This window comes from Lonchura striata, chromosome 22 (genome assembly GCF_050655825.1).
Source record: "Lonchura striata isolate lonStrDom1 chromosome 22, ASM5065582v1, whole genome shotgun sequence".
In the NCBI taxonomy this organism is placed as follows: domain Eukaryota; kingdom Metazoa; phylum Chordata; class Aves; order Passeriformes; family Estrildidae; genus Lonchura; species Lonchura striata.
Genome location: NC_140724.1, coordinates 7,218,067 through 7,245,922, shown reverse-complemented (window position 1 = coordinate 7,245,922; position 27,856 = coordinate 7,218,067). Strand labels below are relative to the sequence as shown.

At 68.5% G+C, this 27,856-nt stretch overlaps 1 protein-coding gene across 1 annotated transcript; it reads right to left on the bottom strand.

Moving 5' to 3' along the window:
* LOC146765639 (myoferlin-like) lies at positions 1 to 27,856 on the bottom strand. Its single transcript, XM_085559102.1, has 47 exons — positions 27,772 to 27,856; positions 27,621 to 27,676; positions 27,453 to 27,544; positions 27,272 to 27,380; positions 26,850 to 27,188; positions 26,714 to 26,776; positions 25,825 to 25,875; positions 25,590 to 25,620; positions 24,742 to 25,004; positions 24,556 to 24,667; positions 23,706 to 23,776; positions 23,546 to 23,614; positions 23,407 to 23,450; positions 23,217 to 23,293; positions 23,065 to 23,141; positions 22,438 to 22,611; positions 21,164 to 21,662; positions 19,405 to 19,547; positions 18,175 to 18,266; positions 16,574 to 16,757; positions 16,292 to 16,444; positions 15,567 to 15,680; positions 14,742 to 14,905; positions 13,658 to 13,760; positions 13,448 to 13,550; positions 13,131 to 13,294; positions 11,756 to 11,929; positions 11,444 to 11,555; positions 10,201 to 10,278; positions 9,943 to 10,124; positions 8,051 to 8,209; positions 7,870 to 7,968; positions 6,606 to 6,755; positions 5,716 to 5,905; positions 5,380 to 5,399; positions 5,030 to 5,266; positions 4,438 to 4,569; positions 4,205 to 4,360; positions 4,040 to 4,131; positions 3,373 to 3,543; positions 2,227 to 2,375; positions 1,480 to 1,615; positions 1,300 to 1,350; positions 1,089 to 1,184; positions 672 to 813; positions 255 to 354; positions 1 to 56 (listed from the first exon to the last, which is right to left on the bottom strand). Exons 1-47 carry the CDS (start codon positions 27,854 to 27,856, stop codon positions 1 to 3), a joined length of 6,114 nt encoding a protein of 2,037 aa, XP_085415228.1.

Sequence of the window (27,856 nt, the reverse complement as noted above, 5' to 3'; positions counted from 1 at the left end):
TCACCCGGGGGACATCCCTGTCACCAGTGGGTGCTTCTTATCACCAATGGGTGCTTCTTATCACCAATGGGTGCTTCTTATCACCAATGGGTGCTCCCTGACACTGGTGGGAGCTCCTTGTCACCACTGGGAGCTCTTTATCACCACTGGGAGCTCCTTGTCACCCATGGCCGCTCGCTGTCCCCACTGGCTGTCCCCTGTCCCCTGTCCCCTGTCCCCTGTCCCTGCAGTGTCCCCCCGGCGGTGGCTCTCACCCAGCAGATCGTCCGCCTTGAACTTGTCATTGTCCCACACCTGCAGGATGAGTTTGGGCGGCACCTTCAGCAGCGTCTCGTCCAAACTCCACACGTGCTCCTGCCCGGGGACACGGCAAGGTCGCGCGTGTCCCCGGGCCGTGGCCTCAGACCGTGTCCCCTCGCTGTCCCCGCTCTGTCCCCTCGCTGTCCCCGCTCTGTCCCCGCTCTGTCCCCGCTCTGTCCCCGCTCTGTCCCCGCTCTATCCCCGCTCTGTCCCCGCTCTGTCCCCTCGCTGTCCCCGCTCTATCCCCGCTCTGTCCCCGCTCTATCCCCGCTCTGTCCCCGCTCTATCCCCGCTCTGTCCCCGCTCTGTCCCCGCTCTATCCCCGCTCTGTCCCCGCTCTGTCCCCGCTCTGTCCCCGCTCTGTCCCGCACCTTGCGGCGGATGGCGCAGAGCTTCTCTGCCGCCAGGAACTCGAAGGGGAACACGAAGCGCCAGTTGAAGGCGCCGCTGCCGTCCAGGGAGCGGTAGTGGATGTCGGTGTGCTGCCGCTGCTCGGGGAGCCCGTCCAGCCACCTGCGGGGACAGCGCTGTCACCACTGTGCCACCCCCAGGGGACAGCGCTGTCACCTCTGCACCCACCCCAGCCCGTCCAGCCACCTGCGGGGACAGCGCTGTCACCGCTGTGCCACCCCCAGGGGACAGCGCTGTCACCTCTGTGGATGGGGACACCCTGAAGTGACAAGGGACCCAGGGGATGGGGACACCCCGGGGTGACAAGGACCTGCCAGGGGCTCTGGCATGAGCAGGACACGTGCTGGGAGGTGACAGGGGACACGACGGGGACACACCCGGACACGTAGATGTCACTCATGCGCTGGCCCAGCAGGTTGATGTCCCCAAGGTCCGTGTCCCGCACGTTCCACACCACGCAGCGCAGCTCGTACCTCGGGAGGGGACAGCGACGTGTCACCTCCCGGGGCGGCCCTGTCCCCACGGGGGTGGCCCTGTCCCCACGGGGGTGGCCCTGTCCCCACGGGGGTGGCCCTGTCACTCACTCACCCCTCGGCCTTGCGGGGGTCGATGTTCACGGGGGGCCCGGGGGGGCCGAGGCTGGCGGGGAAAATGTCCACCCACATCTGCACCTTGCCCTGGGGACATCGGGACGGGCTGGCACCGGCCCCGGTGTCCCCCGGTGTCCCCCGGTGTCCCCCGGTGTCCCCCGGTGTCCCCGTCACCTGCTCCAGCCCGGGCCGGGCGCGGCTCCGCAGCCCGCGGGTCTCCAGGTGCTCCGGGACGAGCTCGCACAGGTTCAGCACGTGCAGGGCCAGGCGCTCCCGGGGCGGCCCCGAGTGTCGCATCGGGGGGTGGCCCCGCTCTGCGACACCCTCCGAGCTGTCACCCGGCGGCCAGCGACCCCGGACCCAGCCAGACCCCCAAAATTACCCCCCAGACCCCAAAACCCCCCCAGACCCACCCAGACCCCCCAAATTACACACCAGACCCACCCAGATCCCCCAAATGACACACCAGACCCACCCAGATCCCCCAAATTACCCCCCAGACCCACCCAGACCCCCCCAAATTACACACTAGACCCCAAAACCCCCCCCCCAGACCCATCCAGACCCCCCAAATTACACACCAGACCCACCCAGACCCCCCAAATTACCCCCCAGACCCACCCAGACCCCCCAAATTACCCCCCAGACCCACCCAGACCCCCCAAATTACACACCAGACCCACCCGGATCACCCAAACCCCCATTAGACCCTCCCCAAACCCCGAGACTCACTCATACCCCGTAACCCCCCCAGACCCCAAAACCCCCTCCAGACCCACCCAGACCCCGCAACACCCCCCCAGACCCCCCAAGACCCTCCCCAGGATCCCCCCAACCCCCCCAAAACCCTCCCCAGACCCCCAACTCCATCCAGACCCACCCAGACCCCCCAAGACCCTCCCCAGGATCCCCCAAGCCCCCTCACCGAAGTGGCGCAGCTCGAAGCGCTGCCCGGCCAGGCTCAGGGCGGTGCCCCCGCGGCTGAAGCGGGGCGCGGGCAGCCCCCGGGTGCCCGCCAGGAGCTCCAGGGCCCGGCTGGGGCACAGCTGGTCCCGCCAGCACGCGGGGCCCGCGCTGGGGACAGGGAGCTGGCACCGCAGCTGGCAGCGACCCCCGTGCCCGCCCCCGGCCCTGTGTGCCCGCTCCGAGACCCCTCCTGTGCCCCCGACCCTCCTGTGCCCCCTGACCCTCCTGTGCCCCTTCACCCTCCTGTGCCCCCCGACCCTCCTGTGCCCCCCGATCCTCCTGTGCCCCTTCACCCTCCTGTGCCCCCCGACCCTCCTGTGACCCCCGATCCTCCTGTGCCCCCGATCCTCCTGTGCCCCCCGATCCTCCTGTGCCCCCCGATCCTCCTGTGCCTCCCGACCCTCCTGTGCCCCCCGACCCTCCTGTACCCCCTGACCCTCCTGTCGCCTTCACCCTCCCGTGCCTCCCGATCCTCCTGTGCCCCCCGATCCTCCTGTGCCCCCCGATCCTCCTGTGCCCCCCGATCCTCCTGTACCCCCCGACCCTCCTGTGCCCCCCGATCCTCCTGTGCCCCCCGATCCTCCTGTGCCCCCCGATCCTCCTGTGCCACTTCACCCTACTGTGCCCCCCGACCCTCCTGTGCCCCCCGATCCTCCTGTGCCCCCCGATCCTCCTGTGCCCCCGACCCTCCTGTGCCCCCAGAACCTCCTGTGCCCCCCGACCATCCTGTACCCCCCGATCCTCCTGTGCCCCCGATCCTCCTGTGCCACTTCACCCTACTGTGCCCCCCGACCCTCCTGTGCCCCCCGACCATCCTGTACCCCCTGACCCTCCTGTGCCCTCCGACCCTCCTGTGCCCCCCGACCCTCCTGTGCCCCCGACTCTCCTGTGCCCCCCGACCCTCCCGTGCCCCCCGTGTCCATCCCCTGTCCCACCCTCTGTGTCCCTTCCTGTCCCCCCTCCCAGGTCCCCATGTCCCTCCCGTGTCCCTCCCCGTGTCCATCCCGTGTCCCTCCCCGTGTCCCTCCCCGTGTCCCTCCCCGTGTCCCATCCCCGTGTCCCTCCCGTGTCCCGTGTCCCGTGTCCCCGTGCCCGGGACACGCACGTGCGGTACCGCGCGGGCAGCCCGCAGTGGGCACGGCAGCGCGCCAGCAGCCGGTTCTCCAGGTCGATGGTGGTGCTGCCGATCTCCTGGTCCGGTGGCACCTTGTCGTGGTCCATGATTGTCACCCGCAGGTCCTTCTCCAGGGGGATGGTGGCCGTCAGCTCGAACATCCTGATGGCAGCAGCGCCGTCAGCCCGGGCTGGCACGGGGACAGGGACACGCGGGGACAGGGAGCTGGGGACACCGGGAATGGGACGGGTGGGGACACCGGGAATGGGACGGGTGGGGACACCGGGAATGGGACGGGTGGGGACACCGGGAATGGCACAGGGGAGCTGGGGACACCGGGAATGGGACAGGGGAGCTGGGGACACCGGGAATGGGACGGGTTGGGACACCGGGAATGGGACGGGTGGGGACACCGGGACACGGGGAATGGGACGGGTGGGGACACCGGGACACGGCAGGACAGGGAATGGGACAGGGAATGGTACAGGGGGTGACACCAGCAATGGCACAAGGATGTGGTGGCACGCCAGCACAGGGATTGGCGAGCTGGTGGCACCAGGCCAGGCTGGCACCGGGAATGAGCCCCCCCATTTCCCCCTGGGGGTGACACTGCCAGGGCCACCCGGCCCGGGGTGGCAGTGCCAGGGCCCGGCCGCACCTGCCAAAGACGGGCTCCAGGGTGTTGGGCACGTACTGGTCCCGCTGTCCCAGCGTCTTCTTGCCCAGCGCCACCCGCACGTAGGGATCGCTCTGGGGCACGGGGGGGACGCGTCGGTGACGCCGCCGGGCCCGGCCGGCCCCGCGGGGTCCCCGCTGTCCCTACCAGCCCGGTGACATCGCGGGGGGACAGCTCGAAGGCTCGCACGATGTAGACGCGCACCAGGCAGGGCTGCGGCTGGCGGGGCGGCAGCCGCTGGAAGCAGCGCGGCGCCGGGGCCGCTCCGGCGCCCTCGGGCACGGGGTAGATGCGGAAAAGCCCCTGAGAGACCCCGCCGTGCCTCGGGGGTCCCGCCCCGCTGCCGGGGTCCCCCCCCCCAGGGCGGGGGGCTCACCCACCTTGAAGCTGCCCACGGGCTCGGGGTGCTGGCCGGGCACGGGGGCACGGCCCGGCTTGCGGAGGGGGAAGGTGTGGCAGAAATCCTGCAGCCCCTCGAACTCGGGCACCGCCTCCAGCTCGCAGCCGTAGATCTGCGGAGCCGGGCCGGCCTCGGCTCAGCCCCGGGCCCCGGCCCGTCCTGGGGCTGCTCCTCACCGCGGCCCCGGCCCCTTCTTCATCCCTGTCCCCATTCCCTCCTCATCCTCAGCCTTGTTCCCTCCCCAGCTTCATCGTCATCCCTGTCCTTGTCCCCATTCCCTCCTCATCATCATCCCTGTCCTTGTCCCCATTCCCTCCTCATCCTCATCTTTGTCCCCATTCCCTCCTCATCCTCATCCTTGCCCCCTCCCCAGCTTCATCATCCCTGTCCCACTCAGCTTTATCCTCATCCTTGTTCTCCTCAGTTTCATCCCCATCGTTGTCTCCTTCCCAGCTTCATCCCTGTCCCCATTCCCTCCTCATCCTCATCCTTGTCCCCTCCCCATCTTCATCCCCATCCCTGTCCCTATCCTGTCCCTGTCCCGTCCCAGGGCAGGTCCCAGGCTCTGGCACCTTCAGCCTGTCCCTGTTGGTTCCCCTCGGAGATTTGGGGTCCTTGTCCTCCATGGAGGCGTAGAATTTGCTCCACCAGTCCCTCTCCTCCTCCTCCTCTTCATCTTCCTCGTCTTCCTCGTCCTGGTGGGCAGCAGAAGCACGGGTGGCCCTGGTGGCATCCCAGGTGCCACCCGTCCCCGTCCCTGTGCCCACCTCGTCCTCATCCCGCTTGTTCCTGAGGCAGCCGAGCAGGCCCTGTAGGGAGCAAAGGGCTCGGGGGGAAACTGAGGCACAGCCCGGGCGGTGCCAGCGCCCGGCGGTGCCAGGGCTGGTGCCAGGGCAGGTGCCAGGTGGCCGGGGGGACTCACCTGAGCCATCCTGGCCGGGGCTGCGGCCAGGAGCCAGGAACAGCAGCGCCTGCAGGGGCTGGGGGAGACGGGCACGGAAAGGAGCTCGAGCTCGTCTGGGGGACAGAGGGACAGCAGGGATGAGGGAGGGGACAGAGGGACGGGCTGGGGACACCGGGGACAGGGCAGGGACAGGGCTGGGGACACCGGGGACGGGCTGGGGACACCGGGGACAGGGCAGGGACAGGGCTGGGGACACCGGGGACGGGCTGGGGACACTTGGCACGGGCAGGGGTTACAAAGGGTGAGGCAGGGATGGCACAGGTGTCACTGAGGCAGGGATGGCACGGGCAGTACCTGGCATTGACACAACCGTGTGAGAGCCATTACCGGAGCCCGGGGGCGGCTCCTGGCGGGGTGGGGGGCACCGGTACCGGCCCAGCTCCCCGACGCTGGCCTGGCCCAGCAGCAGCCGCCGCTCGGTGCCGGCGCGGTCCCAGAGCCGCAGGCGGATGGGCGGCACCAGGCGCTCCTCCTCGGGCATCGCCTGGGGGGACAGCCCGGTCACCCAAGGGGACAGCCCGGTCACACACGGGGACAGCCCGGTCACCCGCGGGGACAGCCCGGACACACGCGGGGACAGCCCGGTCACCCGCGGGGACAGCCCGGTCACACACGGGGACAGCCCGGACACACACGGGGACAGCCCGGTCACCCGAGGGGACAGCCCGGTCACACACGGGGACAGCCCGGTCACACACGGGGACAGTCCGGACACACACGGGGACAGCCCGGACACCGTGGGGACAGCCCGGTCACACACGGGGACAGCCCGGACACACACGGGGACAGCCCGGTCACACACAGGGACAGCCCGGTCACCGCGGGGACAGCCCGGATACACACGGGGACAGTCCGGACACACACGGGGACAGCCTGGTCAGACAGAGGGACAGCCCGGTCACACACAGGGACAGCCGGGTCTCACACGGGGACATCCCGTCACTCGTGGGGACAGCCCGGACACACACAGGGACAGCCCGGTCAGACACGGGGACAGCCTGGTCACACACAGGGACAGCCCGGTCACACACGGGGACAGCCCGGACACACACGGGGACAGCCCGGACACACACGGGGACAGCCCGGTCACCCGAGGGGACAGCCCGTCACTCGTGGGGACAGCCCGGTCACCCGCGGGGACATCCCGTCACTCGTGGGGACAGCCCCGGCCCCGCAGCCCTCACCAGGGTGAGCACCAGGGCGCTGCTGGGGAAGTTGGGGTTGGTGGCCATGTCCTGGATCGGGGGGGTCCACAGGCTCTGCTCGCCCCACTGCAGCTCCAGCCGCGGCTCCCGCACGGCCCCGCGCAGCCCCCGCAGCCCCCAGGCCAGCACCTGGCGGGACACGCGGCTCCTGCCACCCGCGGGGCTCCCCACGGTGCCAGGCTGACGGGACTGTCGCCAGCCGTGTCCCTGTCCCTCCCCGAGCCACCCCTGGGCTGGCTTTGCCTCCGCCCTGTGCCCGCTCCCGTCTTGGCTCCTGTTCTTGTCCCTGTCCCTGTCCCCATCGGTTCTGCCCACAGCCTGTGCCACCCAGGCTGCATCTCCAGTCCTGTCCCCATCCCACCTTTATCCCTGTCCCGTTCCTGTCCCCATTCCTGTCCCCATCCCACCTTTATCCCTGTCCTAATCCTGTCCCCATCCCACCTTTATCCCTGTCCCATCCCTGTCCCCATTCCTGTCCCCATCCCACCTTTATCCCTGTCCCATCCCTGTCCCCATTCCTGTCCCCATCCCACCTTTATCCCTGTCCTAATCCTGTCCCCATCCCATTTTTATTCCTGTCCCCACTCCTGTCCCCATCCCACCTTTATCCCTGTCCTAATCCTGTCCCCATCCCATTTTTATTCCTGTCCCCATTCCTGTCCCCATCCCACCTTTATCCCTGTCCCATCCCTGTCCCCATCCTTGTCCCCATCCCATTTTTATTCCTGTCCCCACTCCTGTCCCCATCCCACCTTTATCCCTGTCCCGTTCCTGTCCCCATTCCTGTCCCCATCCCACCTTTATCCCTGTCCTAATCCTGTCCCCATTCCTGTCCCCATCCCACCTTTATCCCTGTCCTAATCCTGTCCCCATTCCTGTCCCCATCCCACCTTTATCCCTGTCCTAATCCTGTCCTAATCCTGTCCCCATCCCATTTTTATTCCTGTCCCCACTCCTGTCCCCATCCCACCTTTATCCCTGTCCCATCCCTGTCCCCATCCCATTTTTATTCCTGTCCCCATTCCTGTCCCCATCCCACCTTTATCCCTGTCCCATCCCTGTCCCCATTCCTGTCCCCATCCCACCTTTATCCCTGTCCCATCCCTGTCCCCATCCCATTTTTATTCCTGTCCCCATTCCTGTCCCCATCCCACCTTTATCCCTGTCCCCATTCCTGTCCCATCCCTGTCCCCATCCCATTCCGCTGTCCCCGCGCTGTCCCCGGCCCGCGGGTGGCTCCCACCTCCAGTGCCACCCTCTGCAGGCGCGGCCGCAGCTCCGGGGGGATCCCGAACCCGTCCTTCCTCAGGGGCGGGGGGCTGAGCGGAGCCGGGGACCCGTCCTGCCGTGGGGGGACACGGCGACAATGCCAGCCGGGCCCTGGGTGTCCTCTGCGTCACCCCCGCGGTGTCACCCCGCCTCACCTCGGGCTCCTGCAGGAGCTCGAAGGCCGCCAGCAGCTCCCCGGCCGGGCCCCGCGGGCCCCGCAGCGCCTGGGGCTGGAGCCGGGGCGGCTCCCGGAGCGCCGCGTCCAGCCAGACCCGCGGGGAGCACACGCAGCGGCCCAGGAGCACCGCGGCGTCCTGCGAGGCACGGCCTGAGCGCGGGGCTGGCCAGGGGGGCTGGCCCTGTCCCTCCATCCCTGACAGCGCCGGCCTTCCACCCCTAACACTGCCACCCCTGTCCCTCCATCCCTGATCCCTGTCCCTCCACCCCTGACACTGCCGGCCTTCCATCCCTGATCCCTGTCCCTCCATCCCTGACAGCGCCGGCCTTCCATCCCTGACACTGCCGGCCTTCCATCCCTGATCCCTGTCCCTCCATCCCTGACAGCGCCGGCCTTCCATCCCTAACACTGCCACCCCTGTCCCTCCATCCCTGACAGCGCCGGCCTTCCATCCCTGACACTGCCGTCCTTCCATCCCTGATCCCTGTCCCTCCGTCCCTGACAGCGCCGGCCTTCCACCCCTGATCCCTGTCCCTCCATCCCTGACAGCGCCGGCCTTCCATCCCTGATCCCTGTCCCTCCATCCCTGACAGCGCCGGCCTTCCACCCCTGACACTGCCGGCCTTCCATCCCTGATCCCTGTCCCTCCATCCCTGACAGCGCCGGCCTTCCACCCCTGACACTGCCGGCCTTCCATCCCTGATCCCTGTCCCTCCATCCCTGACAGCGCCGGCCTTCCACCCCTGACACTGCCGGCCTTCCATCCCTGATCCCTGTCCCTCCATCCCTGACAGCGCCGTCCTTCCACCCCTGACACTGCCACCCTTCCATTCCATCCCTGATCCCTGTCCCTCCATCCCTGACAGCGCCGGCCTTCCACCCCTAACACTGCCACCCCTGTCCCTCCATCCCTGACAGCGCCGGCCTTCCATCCCTGACACTGCCACCCTTCCATCCCTGATCCCTGTCCCTCCATCCCTGACAGCGCCACCCTTCCACCCCTGATCCCTGTCCCTCCATCCCTGACAGCGCCGGCCTTCCACCCCTAACACTGCCACCCTTCCACCCCTGACACTGCCACCCTTCCATTCCATCCCTGATCCCTGTCCCTCCATCCCTGACAGCGCCAGCCTTCCATCCCTGATCCCTGTCCCTCCATCCCTGACAGCGCCGTCCTTCCATCCCTAACACTGCCACCCTTCCATTCCACCCCTGATCCATGTCCCTCCATCCCTGACAGCGCCGGCCTTCCACCCCTGACACTGCCGGCCTTCCATCCCTGATCCCTGTCCCTCCATCCCTGACAGCGCCGGCCTTCCATCCCTGATCCCTGTCCCTCCATCCCTGACAGCGCCGGCCTTCCACCCCTGACACTGCCGGCCTTCCATCCCTGACCCCTCGTCCCTCCATCCCTGACACTGCCACCCTTCCATCCCTGATCCCTGTCCCTCCATCCCTGACAGCGCCGTCCTTCCACCCCTGATCCCTGTCCCTCCGTCCCTGACAGCGCCGGCCTTCCATCCCTGATCCGTGTCCCTCCATCCCTGACAGCGCCGGCCTTCCATCCCTGATCCCTGTCCCTCCGTCCCTGACAGCGCCGGCCTTCCACCCCTGACACTGCCACCCTTCCATTCCATCCCTGACCCCTCGTCCCTCCATCCCAGATCCGTGTCCCTCCACCCGTGTCCCTCCATCCCTCCATCCATTCCCCATCCATCCTTCCCTCTCTCCTTCCTCCCTCCCTCTCTCTCCACATCGCTCCATCCCTTCCATCCCTGATCTCCCATCCTTTTCCACGTCCCATTCCCCATCCCTCCCTCCCTCCGTCTCCCCGCCGCACGCCTCGCCCGGGCCCGCAGGGTCCCGTACCTGTCCCCGCCGGTCCCACACCTCCACCACCACGGCGGGGGGGTCCTCGCGGACGCCTCGGGGGTCCCCGAACAGCGGCACCCGGGGGAAGAGCAGCGTCTGCTCCCAGCGCGGGTCCAGCGCCCCGCGCACCGCCCGCGTGCGCTGGCTCCGCGACACGAACGACACGTGCGCGGTGGCATCTGGGGACAGCGGCACCGTCAGCGCCCCGGGCGGCCGGCGGGGCGGGCCCGGGGCGCCCCGGGGCCGGGGTCCCACCTATGGAGGTCCTGGAGCTGCCGGGCGCCAGATCCAGCGCCTGGAAGATGTAACAGCGGAGCTGGAAGCGGCCGGGCCCTGGGGACAGCCGGGGGTCAGGGGGGCTGCGAGCCCCCGGCCACTCCCGGCCCCGCCCCGGTCACTCCCGGTCACTCCCGGTCCCTCCTGGTCACTCCCGGTCACTCCCGGCCCCGCCCCGGTCACTCCCGGCCACTCCCGGTCCCTCCCGGTCACTCCCGGTCACTCCCGGCCCCGCCCCGGTCACTCCCGGTCACTCCCGGTCCCTCCCGGCCACTCCCGGCCACTCCCGGCCCCGCCCCGGTCACTCCCGGTCACTCCCGGTCCCTCCTGGTCACTCCCGGTCCTTCCCCGGTCACTCCCGGTCACTCCCGGTCCCTCCTGGTCACTCCCGGTCCCTCCCCGGTCACTCCCGGTCACTCCCGGTCACTCCTGGTCACTCCCGGTCACTCCTGGTCACTCCCGGCCCCGCCCCGGTCACTCCTGGTCACTCCTGGTCACTCCCGGCCCCGCCCCGGTCACTCCCGGTCACTCCCGGTCCCTCCTGGTCACTCCCGGTCCTTCCCCGGTCACTCCCGGTCACTCCCGGTCATTCCCGTTCACTCCCGGTCCCTCCCCGGTCACTCCCGGTCCCTCTCCGGTCACTCCCGGTCACTCCTGGTCACTCCCGGTCACTCCCGGTCACTCCGGTCCCTCCTGGTCACTCCCGGTCACTCCCCGGTCATTCCCGGTCACTCCCGGCTCCTTTCCCACCCCTCCCGGTCATTCCCGTTCACTCCCGGTCCCTCCCCGGTCACTCCCGGTCCCTCCTGGTCACTCCCGGTCACTCCCGGTCCCTCCCCGGTCATTCCTGGTCACTCCCGATCCCTCCCGGTCACTCCCGGCCCCGCCCCGGTCACTCCCGGTCCTTCCCCAGTCCCTCCCGGTCCCTCCCGGTCCCTCCCGGTCCCTCCTGGTCACTCCCGGTCCTTCCCCGGCCACTCCCGGTCCCTCCCGGTCCCTCCCCGGTCACTCCCGGCCCCGCCCCGGTCCCTCCCGGTCCCTCCTGGTCACTCCCGGTCACTCCCGGTCCTTCCCCGGTCATTCCCGGTCACTCCCGATCCCTCCCGGTCACTCCCGGCCCCGCCCCGGCCACTCCCGGTCACTCCCGGTCACTCCCGGTCACTCCCGGTCCTTCCCCGGTCCCTCCCGGTCCCTCCCGGTCCCTCCCGGTCCCCGGGCTCACGTTGGAAGGTGCAGAGGATGAAGAGCGGCGGCTCCTGAAGGGGGCTCAGGGAGGAGCCCCCCGGCAGCTGCGGGGCCACAGCTGGATTGTCCTGGGCCGGCTCCTCGGTGTCCTGGGAGAGGACAGGGCTGGGCAGGGGGGACCGTGCTGTCCCCCTGTCCCCCTGTCCCCCTGTCCCGTGTCCCGCTGTCCCGGCACGGCCCCGCTCCGCAGGGCTCCATCCCCGCCATCCTTCCTCATTCCACGCCTCCCATCCATCCATCTCCCCCCCATCTCCCCTCCTCCCGTTCTCCCGGTCCCTCCCGTTCCTACCGGGGCTCCCCGGAGCAGGAAGAGCCGTGCCCCGGCCGCGGGCTCGGCGGGCACCAGGCTGCGCTGCCAGCGCCGCCGGCGGCACCGGGGACCGGCCGGGACCTTGGGGCGGAAGGTGCAGCCCCAGAAGCACTCGGGGTGCCAGGGCTCGTCCTCCCACAGCTCCTCGGGGTCCTGCAGGGGCGGGACACGGGACACGGGGACACGGGGACACGGGGGACAGAGGGACACGGGGACAGTGGGACACGGGGACACGGGGACAGTGGGATACGGGGTCAGAGGGACACGGGGACACGGGGACACGGGGGACAGAGGGACACGGGGGACAGAGGGACACGGGGACAGTGGGACACGGGGTCAGAGGGACACGGGGACAGCGGGACACGGGGACAGCGGGACACGGGGGACAGAGGGACACGGGGACAGTGGGACACGGGGTCAGAGGGACACGGGACACGGGGACACGGGGACAGCGGGACACGGGGGACAGAGGGACACGGGGACAGAGGGACACGGGGGATAGAGGGACACGGGGACAGAGGGACACGGGGGATAGAGGGACACGGGGACAGCGGGACACAGAGTCAGCGGGACACGGGGGACAGAGGGACACGGCGACACGGGGACACGGGGGACAGTGGGACAGAGTCAGCGGGACACGGGGGATAGAGGGACACGGGGACAGAGGGAGACGGGGGACAGAGGGACACGGGGACAGAGGGACACGGGGGACAGAGGGACACGGGGGACAGAGGGACATGGGGACACGGTGACAGCGGGACACGGGGACAGCGGGACACAGAGTCAGCGGGACACGGGGGACAGAGGGACACGGCGACACGGGGACACGGGGGACAGTGGGACAGAGTCAGCGGGACACGGAGGACAGAGGGACACAGAGTCAGCGGGACACGGGGACAGTGGGACACGGGGTCAGAGGGACACGGGGGACAGAGGGACACGGGGTCAGAGGGACACGGGGGACAGAGGGACACGGGGGACAGAGGGACACGGGGTCAGAGGGACACGGGGGACAGAGGGACACGGGGGACAGCAGGACACGGGGGACAGCGGGACACGGAGGACAGAGGGACACAGAGTCAGCGGGACACGGGGGACAGAGGGACAGAGGGACACGGGGGACAGCGGGACACGGGGGACAGAGGGACACGGGGGACAGCGGGACACGGGGGACAGAGGGACACGGGGACTGCCACCCTCATCCCCATTACCTCCTTCCCTGTCATCATCGTGCCATCACCCCTCACCCCCACCCTGTCACCCCCATCACCCCCATCCTGCCGTCCCCACCCGTGTCACCCCCATCCCTGCCACACCCGTTTCTGTCCCCTCCATCCCTGTCCCCGTGTGTCACCAGGGTGCCGCGGGTGTCCGCGTCCTGCTCCTGTGCCCAGCTGTCGCTGTCCCTGTGGCGGATCCGCACCCAGCGCCGCCGCCGGAGGGTGTGACACTGCTGTCCCTTGCCGTGCCAGGCTGCCGGGGGGCTGCCATCCTCCGTGCCCACCGCGTACTGCCAACCTGCACGCACGGGTCAGCGCCTCCCGTGCCACCCTGTCCCTGCCACCGTGTCCCTGTCACCGCATCTCCATCGCCTCCTCCCTGCCACCCCCATCCTGTCATCCCATCTCTGCCACCCCCGTCCCTGTCACCCCTCCGGGGACCCCCCCTCACCCTCCTCATCCTCGGCCCCCTCCGTGTCCACGTGCCAGTCACTGGTGACGCGCCAGCCCCGGGGACACGCCAGCTCCTCCTTCGGTGGCACCGCCACCCCGTTCTGCAACGGCAGGCGAGCGCTGAGCCGCGACACCGGGTGCCACCCGCGCTGTGCCCGCGCTGTGCCCGCGCTGTCCCCGCGCTGTCCCCGCGCTGTCCCCCACTCACGGCGTCCGTGCTGGCCGCGCTGGCCCAGCCCCCGCTGGGGTCGCGCCTCTGGTTCTCGTAGAGCTCCTCCGGCACCGCGCTGCCCTCCGCCCGCGCCGGCACCCTGGGGACACCGGGGGACACCCTGCTGTCACCGTGCCGGCACCCTGGGGACACCGGGGGACAGGGCGGGTGTCACTGCGCTGGCACCCTGGGGACACCGGGGGACACCCTGCTGTCACCGTGCCGGCACCCTGGGGACACCGGGGGACACCCTGCTGTCACCGTGCCGGCACCCTGGGGACACCGGGGGACAGGGCGGGTGACACCGCGTCAGCACCCTGGGGACACCAGGGACACGGCTGGTGACACCGCGCTGGCACCCTGGGGACACCGGGGGACACCCTGCTGTCACCGTGCCGGCACCCTGGGGACACCGGGGGACAGGGCGGGTGACACCGCGTCAGCACCCTGGGGACACCAGGGACACGGCTGGTGACACCGCGCTGGCACCCTGGGGACACCGGGGGACACCCTGCTGTCACCGTGCCGGCACCCTGGGGACACCGGGGGACACCCTGCTGTCACCGCGCCGGCACCCTGGGGACACCGGGGACACTGGGCGGGTGACACCGTGCCAGCACCCTGGGGACACCGGGGGACAGGGCGGGTGTCACTGCGCTGGCACCCTGGGGACACCGGGGGACACGGGGCGGGTGACACCGTGCCAGCACCCTGGGGACACCGGGGGACACCCTGCTGTCACCGTGCCAGCACCCTGGGGACACCGGGGACACGGCTGGTGTCACTGTGCTCCCCGCACCGGCACCCTGGGGACACCGGGGGACACCCTGCTGTCACCGCGCCCGCACCCTGGGGACACCGGGGGACAGGGCGGGTGTCACCACGCCCGCACCCTGGGGACACCGGGGACACGGCTGGTGTCACTGTGCTCCCCGCACCGGCACCCTGGGGACACCGGGGGACAGGGCGGGAGACACCGCGTCAGCACCCTGGGGACACCGGGGACACGGCTGGTGTCACCGTGCTCCCCGCACCAGCACCCTGGGGACACCGGGGGCCACCCGGCTGTCCCCTCGCTCACCGCCGCGGCCGCTCCACGCTCCAGGGCCCGTCCCAGCGCCAGCCCCGCGGGGGCCGCAGCTCGTGCGGGGCGGGCGCGGCCCGGCCGGAGCCGTCGCAGAACGCGGGGCGCCCCCAGAGCCGCCGGGGCCCCCACTGCCCCCAGAGCCGCGTCTGCTTCTCGTACTGCGGGGACACGGGGGCTGGCCTCAGGGGACACTGCGGGCTGCTGTCCCCTCCCCGCTGTCCCTCCCCGCTGTCCCTCCCCGCTGTCCCTCCCCGCTGTCCCCATGTTTTCCCCTGTATTGTCCCCGTCCTGTCCCCATCCCTGTCCCCATCCCTGTCTCCCCGCTGTCCCTCCCCGCTGTCCCCTCCCCGCTGTCCCCTCCCAGTTGTCCCCATGTTGTCCCCTGTATTGTCCCCGTGCTGTCCCCCGTCCCTGTCCCCCTGCTGTCCCCCTGCTGTCCCCTCACCTGTCCCCGTCCTGTCCCCATCCCTGTCCCCATCCCTGTCCCCCTGCTGTCCCCGCGCTGTCCCCATCCCTGTCCCCATCCCTGTCCCCCCTCCTGTCCCCGCGCTGTCCCCTGGCTGTCCCCTCCCCTGTCCCCATGCTATCCCCGCTCTGTCCCCATCCCTGTCCCCCTGCTGTCCCCTCCCCTGTCCCCCTGCTGTCCCCGCGCTGTCCCCGCGCTGTCCCCTGGCTGTCCCCTCTCCTGTCCCCATCCCTGTCCCCGCGCTGTCCCCCTGCTGTCCCCGCGCTGTCCCCGCTCTGTCCCCTCCCCTGTCCCCATCCCTGTCCCCCTGCTGTCCCCGCGCTGTCCCCGCGCTGTCCCCGTCCTGTCCCCACCGTCTCGCTGTAGAAGCGCAGCCTCCCCGCCAGCAGCCGCGCCAGCTCCCCGCTCTCGGCCACTCGCCCCAGCCACAGCCGGACCCGCACCTGCGGCGGGCTGTGCCCGCAGCCCTGCGGCACACCGGGTCACCGGGGCGGGGACAGCGCGGGGACAGCGCGGGGACATCGAGGGGACAGAGCGGGGACAGCGAGGGGACAGAGCGGGGACAGCGGGCAGGGACTTGGAGGAGATGAGGGGGAATAGAGAGGGGACAAGGAGCCGGGATGGAGGGGACAGAAGGGGACATGGAGGGGACATGAAACAGGGAGGAAGGAGGACACGGAGGGACACCAATGGGACATGGAGGGGACACGGAGGGACAAAACGGGGCTGTGGGGACACCAAGGGGACACGGAGGGACACCAAGGGGACACGGAGGGACATCAGGGGGACATGAAGGAGACACGGAGGGACACGAAGGAGACACGGAGGGACACCAGGGGGACATGAAGGAGACACGGAGGGACACAAAGGGGACACGGAGGGACACCAAGGGGACACGGAGGGACACAAAGGAGACACGGAGGGACACCAGGGGGACATGAAGGAGACATGGAGGGACACAAAGGGGACACAGAGGGACACAAAGGAGACACGGAGGGACACCAGGGGGACATGAAGGAGACACGGAGGGACACAACGGGGACACGGAGGGACACCAGGGGACAGCGGGAGCTCCCACCAGGAACAGGGTGACGATCCTCCCGCAGAGGCGGCCGCAGGCGCCGGGGCAGCGCGGCGAGTACAGGACATCGGTGGCGGCCACACGGGCCGAGGCCACCCGCAGCTGGCCCCGCAGCAGCCACAGCTGCACGTCGGGGACACCGGCCTGGGGCTGCGGGGACACGGGGACACGCGTGAGAGCGGCACCGGCACGGCAAGCGCCCCAGAGGCAGCGCGGGCGCGCCCGAGCTCAGCCCCGTGGGGTTTGCCCTGGTCCCGTTTTGGGGTTTTTGGGTGTCACCTCCACGGCCAGCGCGGCCGCGCGCCGCAGCCACCCCCGGGCCGCTGTCGCCAGGGTGTCCCCGCGCGGGTCACCGGCCCCGGCCTCCCGCCGCAGCCGCCGCAGGAGGAGGCGCCGGCGGCTGCGGAGCTGCTGGTCCAGGGCGGTCAGAGCGGGCTGCTCCTCCAGGCAGCGCAGGGCGTCCCTGCAGCACCCCAAAAACAGCCCAGAATCACCCCAAAGCAGCCCAAAATCACCCCAAAACCAGCCCAGAATCACCCCAAAGCAGCCCCAAATCACCCCAGAACCAGCCCAGAATCACCCCCAAACCACCACAGTCCAGAGCGGCCCTGCAGCACCCCAAAATCACCCCCAAACCAGCCCAGAATCACCCCAAAACCAGCCCAGAATCACCCCCAAACCAGCCCAAAATCACCCCCAAACCACCACAGTCCAGAGCGGCCCTGCAGCGCCCCAGAATCACCCCAAAACATCCTAAAAATCACCCCAAAACCACACAGGGCCACCCCAAACCCCCCATGTCCCCCTCATCCCATTTCCACCCCAAATTCCCGTCCGGAATGACCCACTGTCCCCCAAAGCGTCCCAAATCCCCCAAAATGTCCCAAATCCCCCAAATCCCCACTGCCAGCCCCGTATTCCCCCCCAGATTTGGGATCCCACTGCCCCAATCCCCACATTTGGGATTTGGGATCCCGCGGCCCCAATCCCCAAATTCGGGATTTGGGATCCCCCGGCCCCAATCCCCAAATTCGGGATTTGGGATCCCCCAGCCCCAGTCCCCAAATTCGGGATTTGGGATCCCCCAGCCCCAATCCCCAAATTCGGGATTTGGGATCCCACGGCCCCAATCCCCAAATTCGGGATTTGGGATCCCCCAGCCCCAATCCCCAAATTCGGGATTTGGGATCCCAAGGCCCCAATCCCCAAATTCGGGATTTGGGATCCCACTGCCCCAATCCCCGATTTCGGGATTTGGGATCCCCCGGCCCCAGTCACCAAATTCGGGATTTGGGATCCCGCTGCCCCAATCCCCAAATTCGGGATTTGGGATCCCGCGGCCCCAGTCACCAAATTCGGGATTTGGGATCCCCCAGCCCCAATCCCCAAATTTGGGATTTGGGATCCCGTGGCCCCAATCCCCGAATTCGGGATTTGGGATCCCCCGGCCCCAATCCCCAAATTCGGGATTTGGGATCCCCCGGCCCCAATCCCCGATTTCGGGATTTGGGATCCCACGGCCCCAATCCCCAAATTCGGGATTTGGGATCCCGCGGCCCCAATCCCCGATTTCGGGATTTGGGATCCCGCGGCCCCAATCCCCAAATTCGGGATTTGGGATCCCGCGGCCCCAGTCCCCAAATTCGGGATTTGGGATCCCCCGGCCCCAATCCCCAAATTGGGGATTTGGGATCCCCCGGCCCCAATCCCCAATTCCAGGATTTGGGATCCCCCGGCCCCAATCCCCAAATTGGGGATTTGGGATCCCCCGGCCCCAGTCCCCAAATTCGGGATGTGGGATCCCCCGGCCCCAATCCCCAAATTCGGGATTTGGGATCCCCCGGCCCCAATCCCCAAATTGGGGATTTGGGATCGCTCACTCGCAGTCCTGCCCCAGCTCCCGCAGCAGTTTCGTCCCCGTGTCCCTCGCGGCGTCCCCGCGGCGTCCCCGCAGCTCGGCCAGGTTCCGCTCCTGGGAACGGCCCCAAAAGGGTTTGGGGTCAATCCCACCCCATCCCACCCGGATTTGGGATCGATCCCACCCGGATTCGGGATCAAGCCCACCCGGATTTGGGATCAATCCCACACAGATTTGGGATCAAGCCCACCCGGATTCGGGATCAATCCCACACAGATTTGGGATCAATCCCACACAGATTTGGGATCAATCCCACACAGATTTGGGATCGATCCCACCCGGATTTGGGATAGATCCCACACAGATTTGGGATCAATCCCACCCGGATTTGGGATCAATCCCACACAGATTTGGGATCAATCCCACACAGATTTGGGATCAATCCCACCCGGATTCGCGATCAATCCCACCCGGATTTGGGATCATTCCCACCCGGATTTGGGATCATTCCCACCCGGATTTGGGATCGATCCCACCCGGATTCGGGATCAATCCCACCCGGATTTGGGATCATTCCCACCCGGATTTGGGATCAATCCCACCCGGATTTGGGATCAATCCCACACAGATTTGGGATCGATCCCACCCGGATTCGGGATCAATCCCACACAGATTTGGGATCAATCCCACCCGGATTTGGGATCAATCCCACACAGATTTGGGATCGATCCCACCCGGATTCGGGATCAATCCCACACAGATTTGGGATCAATCCCACCCGGATTTGGGATCAATCCCACCCGGATTTGGGATCATTCCCACCCGGATTTGGGATCAATCCCACCCGGATTTGGGATCGATCCCACCCGGATTTGGGATCATTCCCACCCGGATTTGGGATCGATCCCACACAGATTTGGGATCGATCCCACACAGATTTGGGATCGATCCCACACAGATTTGGGATCAATCCCACCCGGATTCAGGATCAATCCCACCCGGATTCGGGCTCTCACCAGGCGCTGGCACAGGCCCCGCAGCAGGTTCAGGCTGTCCCAGCAGGATTTGGGATCAATCCCACACAGATTTGGGATCGATCCCACATAAATTTGGGATCGATCCCACCCGGATTCGGGCTCTCACCAGGCGCTGGCACAGGCCCCGCAGCAGGTTCAGGCTGTCCCAGCGGGATTTGGGATCATTCCCACCCGGATTCGGGATCAATCCCACCCGGATTTGGGATCGATCCCACCCGGATTCGGGCTCTCACCAGGCGCTGGCACAGGCCCCGCAGCAGGTTCAGGCTGTCCCAGCGGTGTCCGGCGTCCTCCCACCACGAGGTGACAGCGGCCACCGGTTTGTCCCCAAACCACGGCAGGTGGTAGTAGAGGTTCCCTAAATCCGGGAAAATCGGGAAATTTGGGAATTTCGGGGGCAGAACGGCCCCGGCCCCGCTGCTGAGGGCAGCTGGGGCTTGCTGGGAGGTGTCGCGGGATCATCCCAGATTCCCAAATTGTCCCCAGACCCGCAGGTGGCATCAGGCAGGTGGCACCCAATCCGTGTCCCCAACACCCCAAAACGCCCCAAAATTACCTCAGGCCAGGGCGTCCTTGCAGCACCCCAAAATATCTCAAAATGGCCCCGGAATCACCCCAAAAAATCCCAAAACACCCCAAAATCAACCCAGGCCAGGGCGTCCTGGCAGTGCCCCAAAACACCCCAAAATCACCCCAGAATCACCCCAAAAATATCCCAAAATCACCCCAAAATCATTCCAAAGACACCCAAAATCACCCCAAATTCAACCCAAACACCCCAAAACCCCCCAAATTACCCCCAAATCACCCCAAAATCACCCTAGAATCACGCCAAGAACATCCCAAAATCACCCCAAAATCACTCCAAAGACACCCCAAACACCCCAAATTCACCCCAATTTTACCCCAAAACCCCCCGAATTACCCCCAAATCACCCCAAAATCACCCCAGAATCACCCCAAAAACATCCCAAAACACTCCAGAGACACCCAAAATCACCCAGAATTCAACCCAAACTCCCCAATTCACCCCAATTTTACCCCAAAACACCCCAAATTCACCCCAAACCTCCGAGTCCCTCCCACCCACTCCGATTAACAATTCCTCCAATTAGCCATTCCCAGCAATCCATCGCTCCCAGCCTTTCCCCGGCTGTCTCCCGGCCCGGGCACCGGGCGGGCCGGGGTGGCGGTGCCCGCGGTGCCACCGTGCCACCGTGCCCGCCGTGCCACCGTGCCCACCGTGCCCGCAGTGCCCGCCGTGCCCGCCGTGCCCGCGGTGCCACCGTGCTCGCCGTGTCCACCGTGCCCGCCGTGCCACCGTGCCCGCCGTGCCACCGTGCTCGCCGTGCCCGCGGTGCCCGCCGTGCCCGCCGTGCCACCGTGCCCGCGGTGCCACCGTGCCCGCCGTGCCACCGTGCCCGCCGTGCCCGCCGTGCCACCGTGCCCGCCGTGCCACCGTGCCCGCCGTGCCCGCCGTGCCACCGTGCCCGCCGTGCCACCGTGCCCGCGGTGCCACCGTGCCCGCCGTGCCACCGTGCCCGCCGTGCCCGCCGTGCCACCGTGCCCGCCGTGCCACCGTGCCCGCCGTGCCACCGTGCCACCGTGCCCGCCGTGCCCGCCGTGCCACTGTGCCCGCCGTGCCCGCCGTGCCACCGTGCCACCGTGCCCGCGGTGCCCGCCGTGCCCGCCGTGCCACCGTGCCCACGGTGCCATCGTGCCCGCCGTGCCACCGTGCCCGCCGTGCCACCGTGCCCGCCGTGCCACCGTGCTCGCCGTGCCCGCGGTGCCCGCCGTGCCCGCCGTGCCACCGTGCCCGCGGTGCCACCGTGCCCGCCGTGCCACCGTGCCCGCCGTGCCCGCCGTGCCACCGTGCCCGCCGTGCCACCGTGCCCGCCGTGCCCGCCGTGCCACCGTGCCCGCCGTGCCACCGTGCCCGCCGTGCCCGCCGTGCCACCGTGCCCGCCGTGCCACCGTGCCCGCGGTGCCACCGTGCCCGCCGTGCCACCGTGCCCGCCGTGCCCGCCGTGCCACCGTGCCCGCCGTGCCACCGTGCCCGCCGTGCCACCGTGCCACCGTGCCCGCCGTGCCCGCCGTGCCACTGTGCCCGCCGTGCCCGCCGTGCCACCGTGCCACCGTGCCCGCGGTGCCCGCCGTGCCCGCCGTGCCACCGTGCCCACGGTGCCATCGTGCCCGCCGTGCCACCGTGCCCGCCGTGCCCGCCGTGCCACTGTGCCCGCTGTGCCCGCGGTGCCCGCCGTGCCACCGTGCCCGCCGTGCCCGTGGTGCCACCGTGCCCGCAGTGCCCGCGGTGCCCGCCGTGCCCGCCGTGCCACCGTGCCCGCCGTGCCCGCCGTGCCACTGTGCCACCGTGCTCGCTGTGCCACCGTGCCCGCCGTGCCCGCCGTGCCACCGTGCCCGCCGTGCCCGCGGTGCCACCCTGCCCGCCGTGCCCGCGGTGCCACCGTGCCCGCTGTGCCACCGTGCCACCGTGCCACCGTGCCCGCCGTGCCCGCCGTGCCACCGTGCCCGCCGTGCCCACCGTGCCCGCCGTGCCCGCCGTGCCCGCTCACCATCGAAGGCGGGCGGTGCGGGCGCGGTGGCGGCCGCGGCGCTGCCGATGCCCAGCTCCAGGCTCAGCCCCTGGGCACCGCCGGGCACCGCGCTGGCCGAGTAGAAAACCGCGCAGAGCCCCAGCTGGCAGCGGGCCGGGCGGCTCTGCGGCGAGGAGACACCCCCAAAGCGCTCAGCCACCAGCCCCGCGTCCCCGTGTCCCCGTGTCCCGCTGTCCTCCGTGTCCCCGTGTCCCCGTGTCCCCGCGTCCCCGTGTCCCCGTGTCCCCGTGTCCCCGTGTCCCCGTGTCCCTGTGTCCCCGTGTCCCTGTGTCCCTCTGTCCCTGTGTCCCCGTGTCCCCGCATCCCCGTGTCTCCATGTCCCCGCATCCCCGTGTCCCCACGTCCCTGTGTGTCTCCTTGTCCCCATATCCCCGTGTCCCCGTGTCCCTCTGTCCCCATGTCCCCATGTCCCCGTGTCCCCATGTCCCCATGTCCCCGTGTCCCCGTGTCCCCATATCCCCGTGTCCCCATATCCCCGTGTACCCCCGTGTCCCCGTGTCCCCCTGTCCCCGTGTCCCCGTGTCCCTGTGTCCCTGTGTCCCTGTGTCCCCGTGTCCCCATATCCCCATATCCCCATGTCCCCCTGTCCCTGTGTCCCCATGTCCCCCTGTCCCCGTGTCCCCGTGTCCCCACCTGCGCCCGCTCGACATCCACGGCGGCCACAGCGTCGCGCTGGCGCCCGGGCAAAGTTCCCGCGTGGGTGCAGAGCTCCAGCAGCAGCCGGCCCCGGTAAACCGGCCCCGAGTCCTGGGGAACGAGCTCGGGGTGTGGGGCGTCCCGCGGCCGCCCCGAATGTCCCATTGTGCCCTAAAATCCCGCCCCAAAAATTCCCACTTTCCCTTAAATGCCACATTCTGTTTCCCCATCTCATTTTCACCCCAAATGTCCCATTGTGCCCTAAAGCCCTGCCCCAAAAATTCCCGTTTCCCCTCAAATTCCCCGTTCTCCGTTTCCCGTTCCATTTATTCCCCATTCTCCATTCCCTCCATCCCATTTCACCCCAAAAGTCCCACTGGCCTTGAAAACATCCCAAATTCCCTTTCCCATTCCCCAAACCCCCACTGACAAGCCCCAAAATCCCATTCCCCCTCCAAATTTCCTCCTCCATCGCCCCCTTCTCACCCCAAACATCCCATGGCCCCCCTAAACCCTTCCTTTGCCATGGTAACTCGTGTTTTCCCCCCAAAAACCCCATTTCCCCCCCAAAAACCCCATTTCCCCCCCAAAAAACCCCATTTCCCCCCAAAACCCCGCTCCTACCCGGGCAGCGTCCGGCCGGGGGCCGTAGAAGGGCAGGAAGCTGGGCCCGAAGGAGGGGAAGAAGCCGGGGGTCCCCTCTGGGGGCAGAGAAAAGGGGGTTCGGGGTGGGGTCTGGCCAAGGGGGACCCCAAAAAAGGGGCGGCTCCGCTCACCCTCGAGCTCCTCGGGGTCCCGGGAGATTTGGGACAGCCTCAGGGTGGCCCTGCCCACGGCTTTGCTCCGGCACGACCTGGCGGGGGCACGGTCAGGGGTCCCCCGAATGCGGGGGGGGTCCCCAAACCCGCGGGGTGTCCCCCAAACCCGCGGGGTGCCCCCCAAACCCGCAGGGTGTCCCCCGCTCACCCACGCAGGATTTCCAGCACGATCTCGTCACAGATGGGGGGCAGCTGCGGGGACAGAACGGCGCCGAGTGTGGCTGCGGAACTGGGGGCGTCCCCCCGTTTTTGGGGTGCCCCTGTTCGGGGCCGGGGCCGCTCCTCACCCGCAGGGGGAAGAACAAAACCTCGTTCCACTCGGGGCTGGAGTCCGTGGGCACGCCGCGGGTGCAGAGCTGCGGTGGGGAGAGCCGTGAGCCCCGAAAGGATGGGGCGCCCCCAGGGCACCCCAAATTCCCTGCCCGGCACCCCAAATTGGCCGCTCACCGTCCTGCCCGCGAAGCCGACCCGCACCGACACCTTCGGCGAGCCCGCGGCGCCGCCCAGGCGCGGCTCCGCTGCGCGGGGATGGCGAGCAGCGACTTTTTGGGGAGTCCCCAAAGCCACCCCCACCCCAAATTCCCGGCGTCCCCACCCTGTGGCAAGCAGGGGATCCCCGAATCCACCCTGCACCCCAGTTCCCGCTGTCCCCACCCCAATTTTTCAATGTCCCCACCCCTATTCCCTGATGTCCCCACGCCACAGCCCCGATGTCTCCACCCCAATTCCCGGTGCCCCCAACCCAATTCCTGATGTCCGCACCCCAATTCCCGGTGCCCCCAACCCAATTCCTGATGTCCCCACCCCAATCCCCGGTGTCCCCGTGCCAATCCCCGGTGTCCCCACACCACACTCGCGATGTCCCCGTGCCAATCCCCGGTGTCCCCACGCCACACCCGCGGTGTCCCCACGCCACACCCGCGGTGTCCCCATTCCAATCCCCGGTGTCCCCACGCCACACCCGCGGTGTCCCCATTCCAATCCCCGGTGTCCCCACGCCACACCCGCGATGTCCCCACGCCACACCCGCAGTGTCCCCACACCACACCCGCGATGTCCCCGTGCCAATCCCCGGTGTCCCCACGCCAATCCCCGGCGTCCCCACGCCAATCCCCGGTGTCCCCACGCCACACCCGCGGTGTCCCCACGCCAATCCCCGGTGTCCCCACCCCAATCCCCGGTGTCCCCACGCCACACCCGCGGTGTCCCCACGCCAATCCCCGGTGTCCCCACGCCAATCCCCGGTGTCCCCACGCCACACCCGCGGTGTCCCCACGCCAATCCCCGGTGTCCCCACCCCGCGGCAGGTCCTCGGCGCGGAACACGCGGATCTGCAGCGTGCTGGCGCAGGGCGGTGGCCGCAGCAGGTTGGCCTCCACGTCCTCGTCCCCCGGCGGCACCTCCTGCTCCTGGAGTGGGGAGGTGACAGCGTGGGGACCCCCCAGGAGGGATTTTGGGGTGCGGGGGAGGGCGGGGCGCTCACCTGGGCGCTCACCTGGGCGCTCACCTGGGCGCTCTCGCCGGCGCGGCGCACGGCCAGGCTGACCTGCAGCAAGCCCTGCGAGCGGCCCCGGCGGTGCCGCGGGGGCTGCAGGCTCAGCCACCTCCCGCTCAGGCTGCGCCCTGCCCCGCCGGGGACACCGCGGTCACCTCCCGGGGCCACCGGGGCCACCGCGCTGGCACCGCAGCGCCCGCCTGAAAGCTGCTCAAAACGCCCGGTGCTGCCCCAAAATGAGGCTTCAACCCCTGGTTAGTACTGGCGTGAAACGTGGCTCAAAATGTGGCACCCCAGTGTCACCCCCCTGGCACCGCAGCGCCCGCCTGAAAGCTGCTCAAAACGCCCGGTGCTGCCCCAAAATGAGGCTTCACCCCTGGTTAGTACTGGCGTGAAACGTGGCTCAAAATGTGGCACCCCAGTGCCACCGCGATGTCACCCCTGTGTCACCCCCCTGGCACCACAGCGCCCGCCTGAAAGCTGCTCAAAATGCCCGGTGCTGCCCCAAAATGAGGCTTCACCCCTGGTTAGTACTGGCGTGAATCGTGGCTCAAAATGTGGCACCCCAAAATGTGGCACCCCAGTGTCACACCAGTGCCACCGCAATGTCACCGCGGTCACCTCCCTGCTGGCACCAGAGCCACCCTGGTGGCACTGTAGGGCCTGCCTAAAGCACCCCCAAAACGCCCGGTGCTGCCCCAAAATGAGGCTTCACCCCTGGGCAGTGCTGGCGTGAATCGTGGCTCAAAATGTGGCACCCCAAAATGTGCCACCCCGAAATGTGTCACCCAGTGTCACCCAGTGCCACCCCAGTGCCACCCCAACCCTGTCGTTACCTGGGGCAGAGTAGACGGTGCCGACGTCGAGCTGTGGGAACGGCAAAGGGAGCGGGAGTGCTCTGACAGCCCATTCCCAAAATCCCACTCCTGACACCCCATTCCCAATGCCCCAGTCCCAAAATCCCAATCCCAAACCCCCAATTCCCAATCCCCTATTCCTAAACCCCCATTCCCAAACCCCAATCCCAAACCCCCAATTCCCAATCCCCATTCCCACTCCCCCACTCCTCACCTCGAAGGTGCCGATGACGGCTTTGGTGCAGATGTTTGGTGAACGGAGCACCTGGGACGGGGAAGGGGACACGGCTGTCCCTGTGTCCCTGTCCCCATGTCCCTGTCCCCGTGTCCCTGTGTCCCTGTCCCTGTGTCCCTGTCCCCATGTCCCTGTCTCCGTCCCTGTGTCCCTGTCCCTGTGTCCCTGTCCCCATGTCCCTGTCTCCGTCCCTGTGTCCCTGTCCCTGTGTCCCTGTCCCCATGTCCCTGTCCCTGTCCCTGTGTCCCTGTCCCTGTCCCTATCCCTGTGTCCCTGTCCTTGTCCCTGTGTCCCTGTCCCTGTGTTTTATCCCTGTGTCCCTATCGCTGTGTCCCTGTCCCTGTGTCCTATTTCTGCGTCCCTGTCCCTGTCCCTGTGTCCCTGTCCCTGTGTCCCTTGTCCCTGCTCCTGTCCCTGTGTCTCTGTGTCCTTATCTCTGTCCCTGTCCCTGTCCCTGTGTTTTATCCCTGTGTCCCTATCCCTGTGTCCCTGTCCTTGTCCCTGTGTCCCTGTCCCTGTGTTTTATCCCTGTGTCCCTATCCCTGTGTCCCTGTCCTTGTCCCTGTGTCCCTGTCCCTGTGTTTTATCCCTGTGTCCCTATCACTGTGTCCCTGTCCCTGTGTCCCTGTGTCCTTATCCCTGTCCCTGTCCCTGTCCCTGTCCCTGTCCCTGTCTGTGTCCCTGTGTCCCTGTGTCCCTGTGTCCCTGTGTCCCTGTCCCTGTGTTTTATCCCTGTGTTTTATCCCTGTGTCCCTGTCCCTGTGTTTTATCCCTGTGTTTTATCCCTGTGTTTTATCCCTGTGTCCCTGTCCCTGTGTCCTATTTCTGCGTCCCTGTCCCTGTCCCCGGAGCCACCGCTCGGTCCCACCTGGATGAGGATGGGCAGTGCCACCAGCTGCTCGGGCGTCAGGCGGAGATCCCGGCAGAACACCTGAAGACCGGGGCAGGGCCGGTGAGGCCGGGCCGCGGGCCGGCGCCGCGCCCGGTCCCCTCCGCGCTGTCACCTCGTTGAAGTAGGGGTTGTTCCCGCTGCGGCTGCGGCTGCGGAAGCTCTGCTTCCCGATCTGCACCCTCACCACGGGCTTGATGTCCTTGCCCCGCAGCTGCCGGGCCCTGAGCACCCGCACCCGCACCTGCGGGGTGCCACGGATGTCACCCCGCGGGTGCCCCCGCGCCCGTGGGTGCCCCCGCGCCCGTGGGTGCCGTACCTGGAAATCCTCTTTCCTCTCCGCAGGTGCCGCCGGCGGCGGCTCCGGGGCCACCTGGCCGTGCCCGGGGGTGACAGGGGGGACATCCCCGGCCGCGCCGTGCGGGTCGTGGTAGCAGCGGAGGGTGACGGTGCACTGCAAAGGGACAGCGACACGGGGACGGTGCCACCCCGGGGTGCTGCGGGGCGCTGCGGGGCGCTGCGGGGCGGGGGGCTCACCCCCGTGGGCCGTTCCCGGTGGTCCAGCAGCGGGATGTCCCTGACGACCATCGGCAGGCTGGGGTTGGCCACCAACTGGTCCAAGGCCACCGTGGTGGCACCCAGGTCCCTGTGGGAGCGGGGGACACGGTGAGGGCGGCCGTGGCCAGGGGGTGGCCGCAGGTGAGGGGTTGGCACTCACCCCGGGGGCAGCGGGCAGTCCCCGCGCCGCAGGCGCAGGCCCAGCGTGTCCGTGGCACTCAGGGGACACATGTCCAGCGGCCACACCAGCTCCTGAGGGGCGGGACACGGCTCAGGGGGGCGACCCGATGTCCCTGTGCCACCACGGGTCACCCCGGGGCCGCCTCACCTCGTTCCAGGCGAGGCTGCGCTCCTCGGGCATCACCTGGGTTCTCCTGGGGACGCCTGTGCGGGACAGGAGGGTGGTGGCACCTCGGGATGGGGACACCGGGGACCGGCCACGTGCACGGGCAGCGAGCGGGGCCCCAGCCCCGCGGTACCTCGGAAGCAGACGGACAGCAGGACGCCGGGACCGAAGCCGGTGGCGCCGGGAATGCGGGCGGCGACTACGTGGCACCGCAGCAT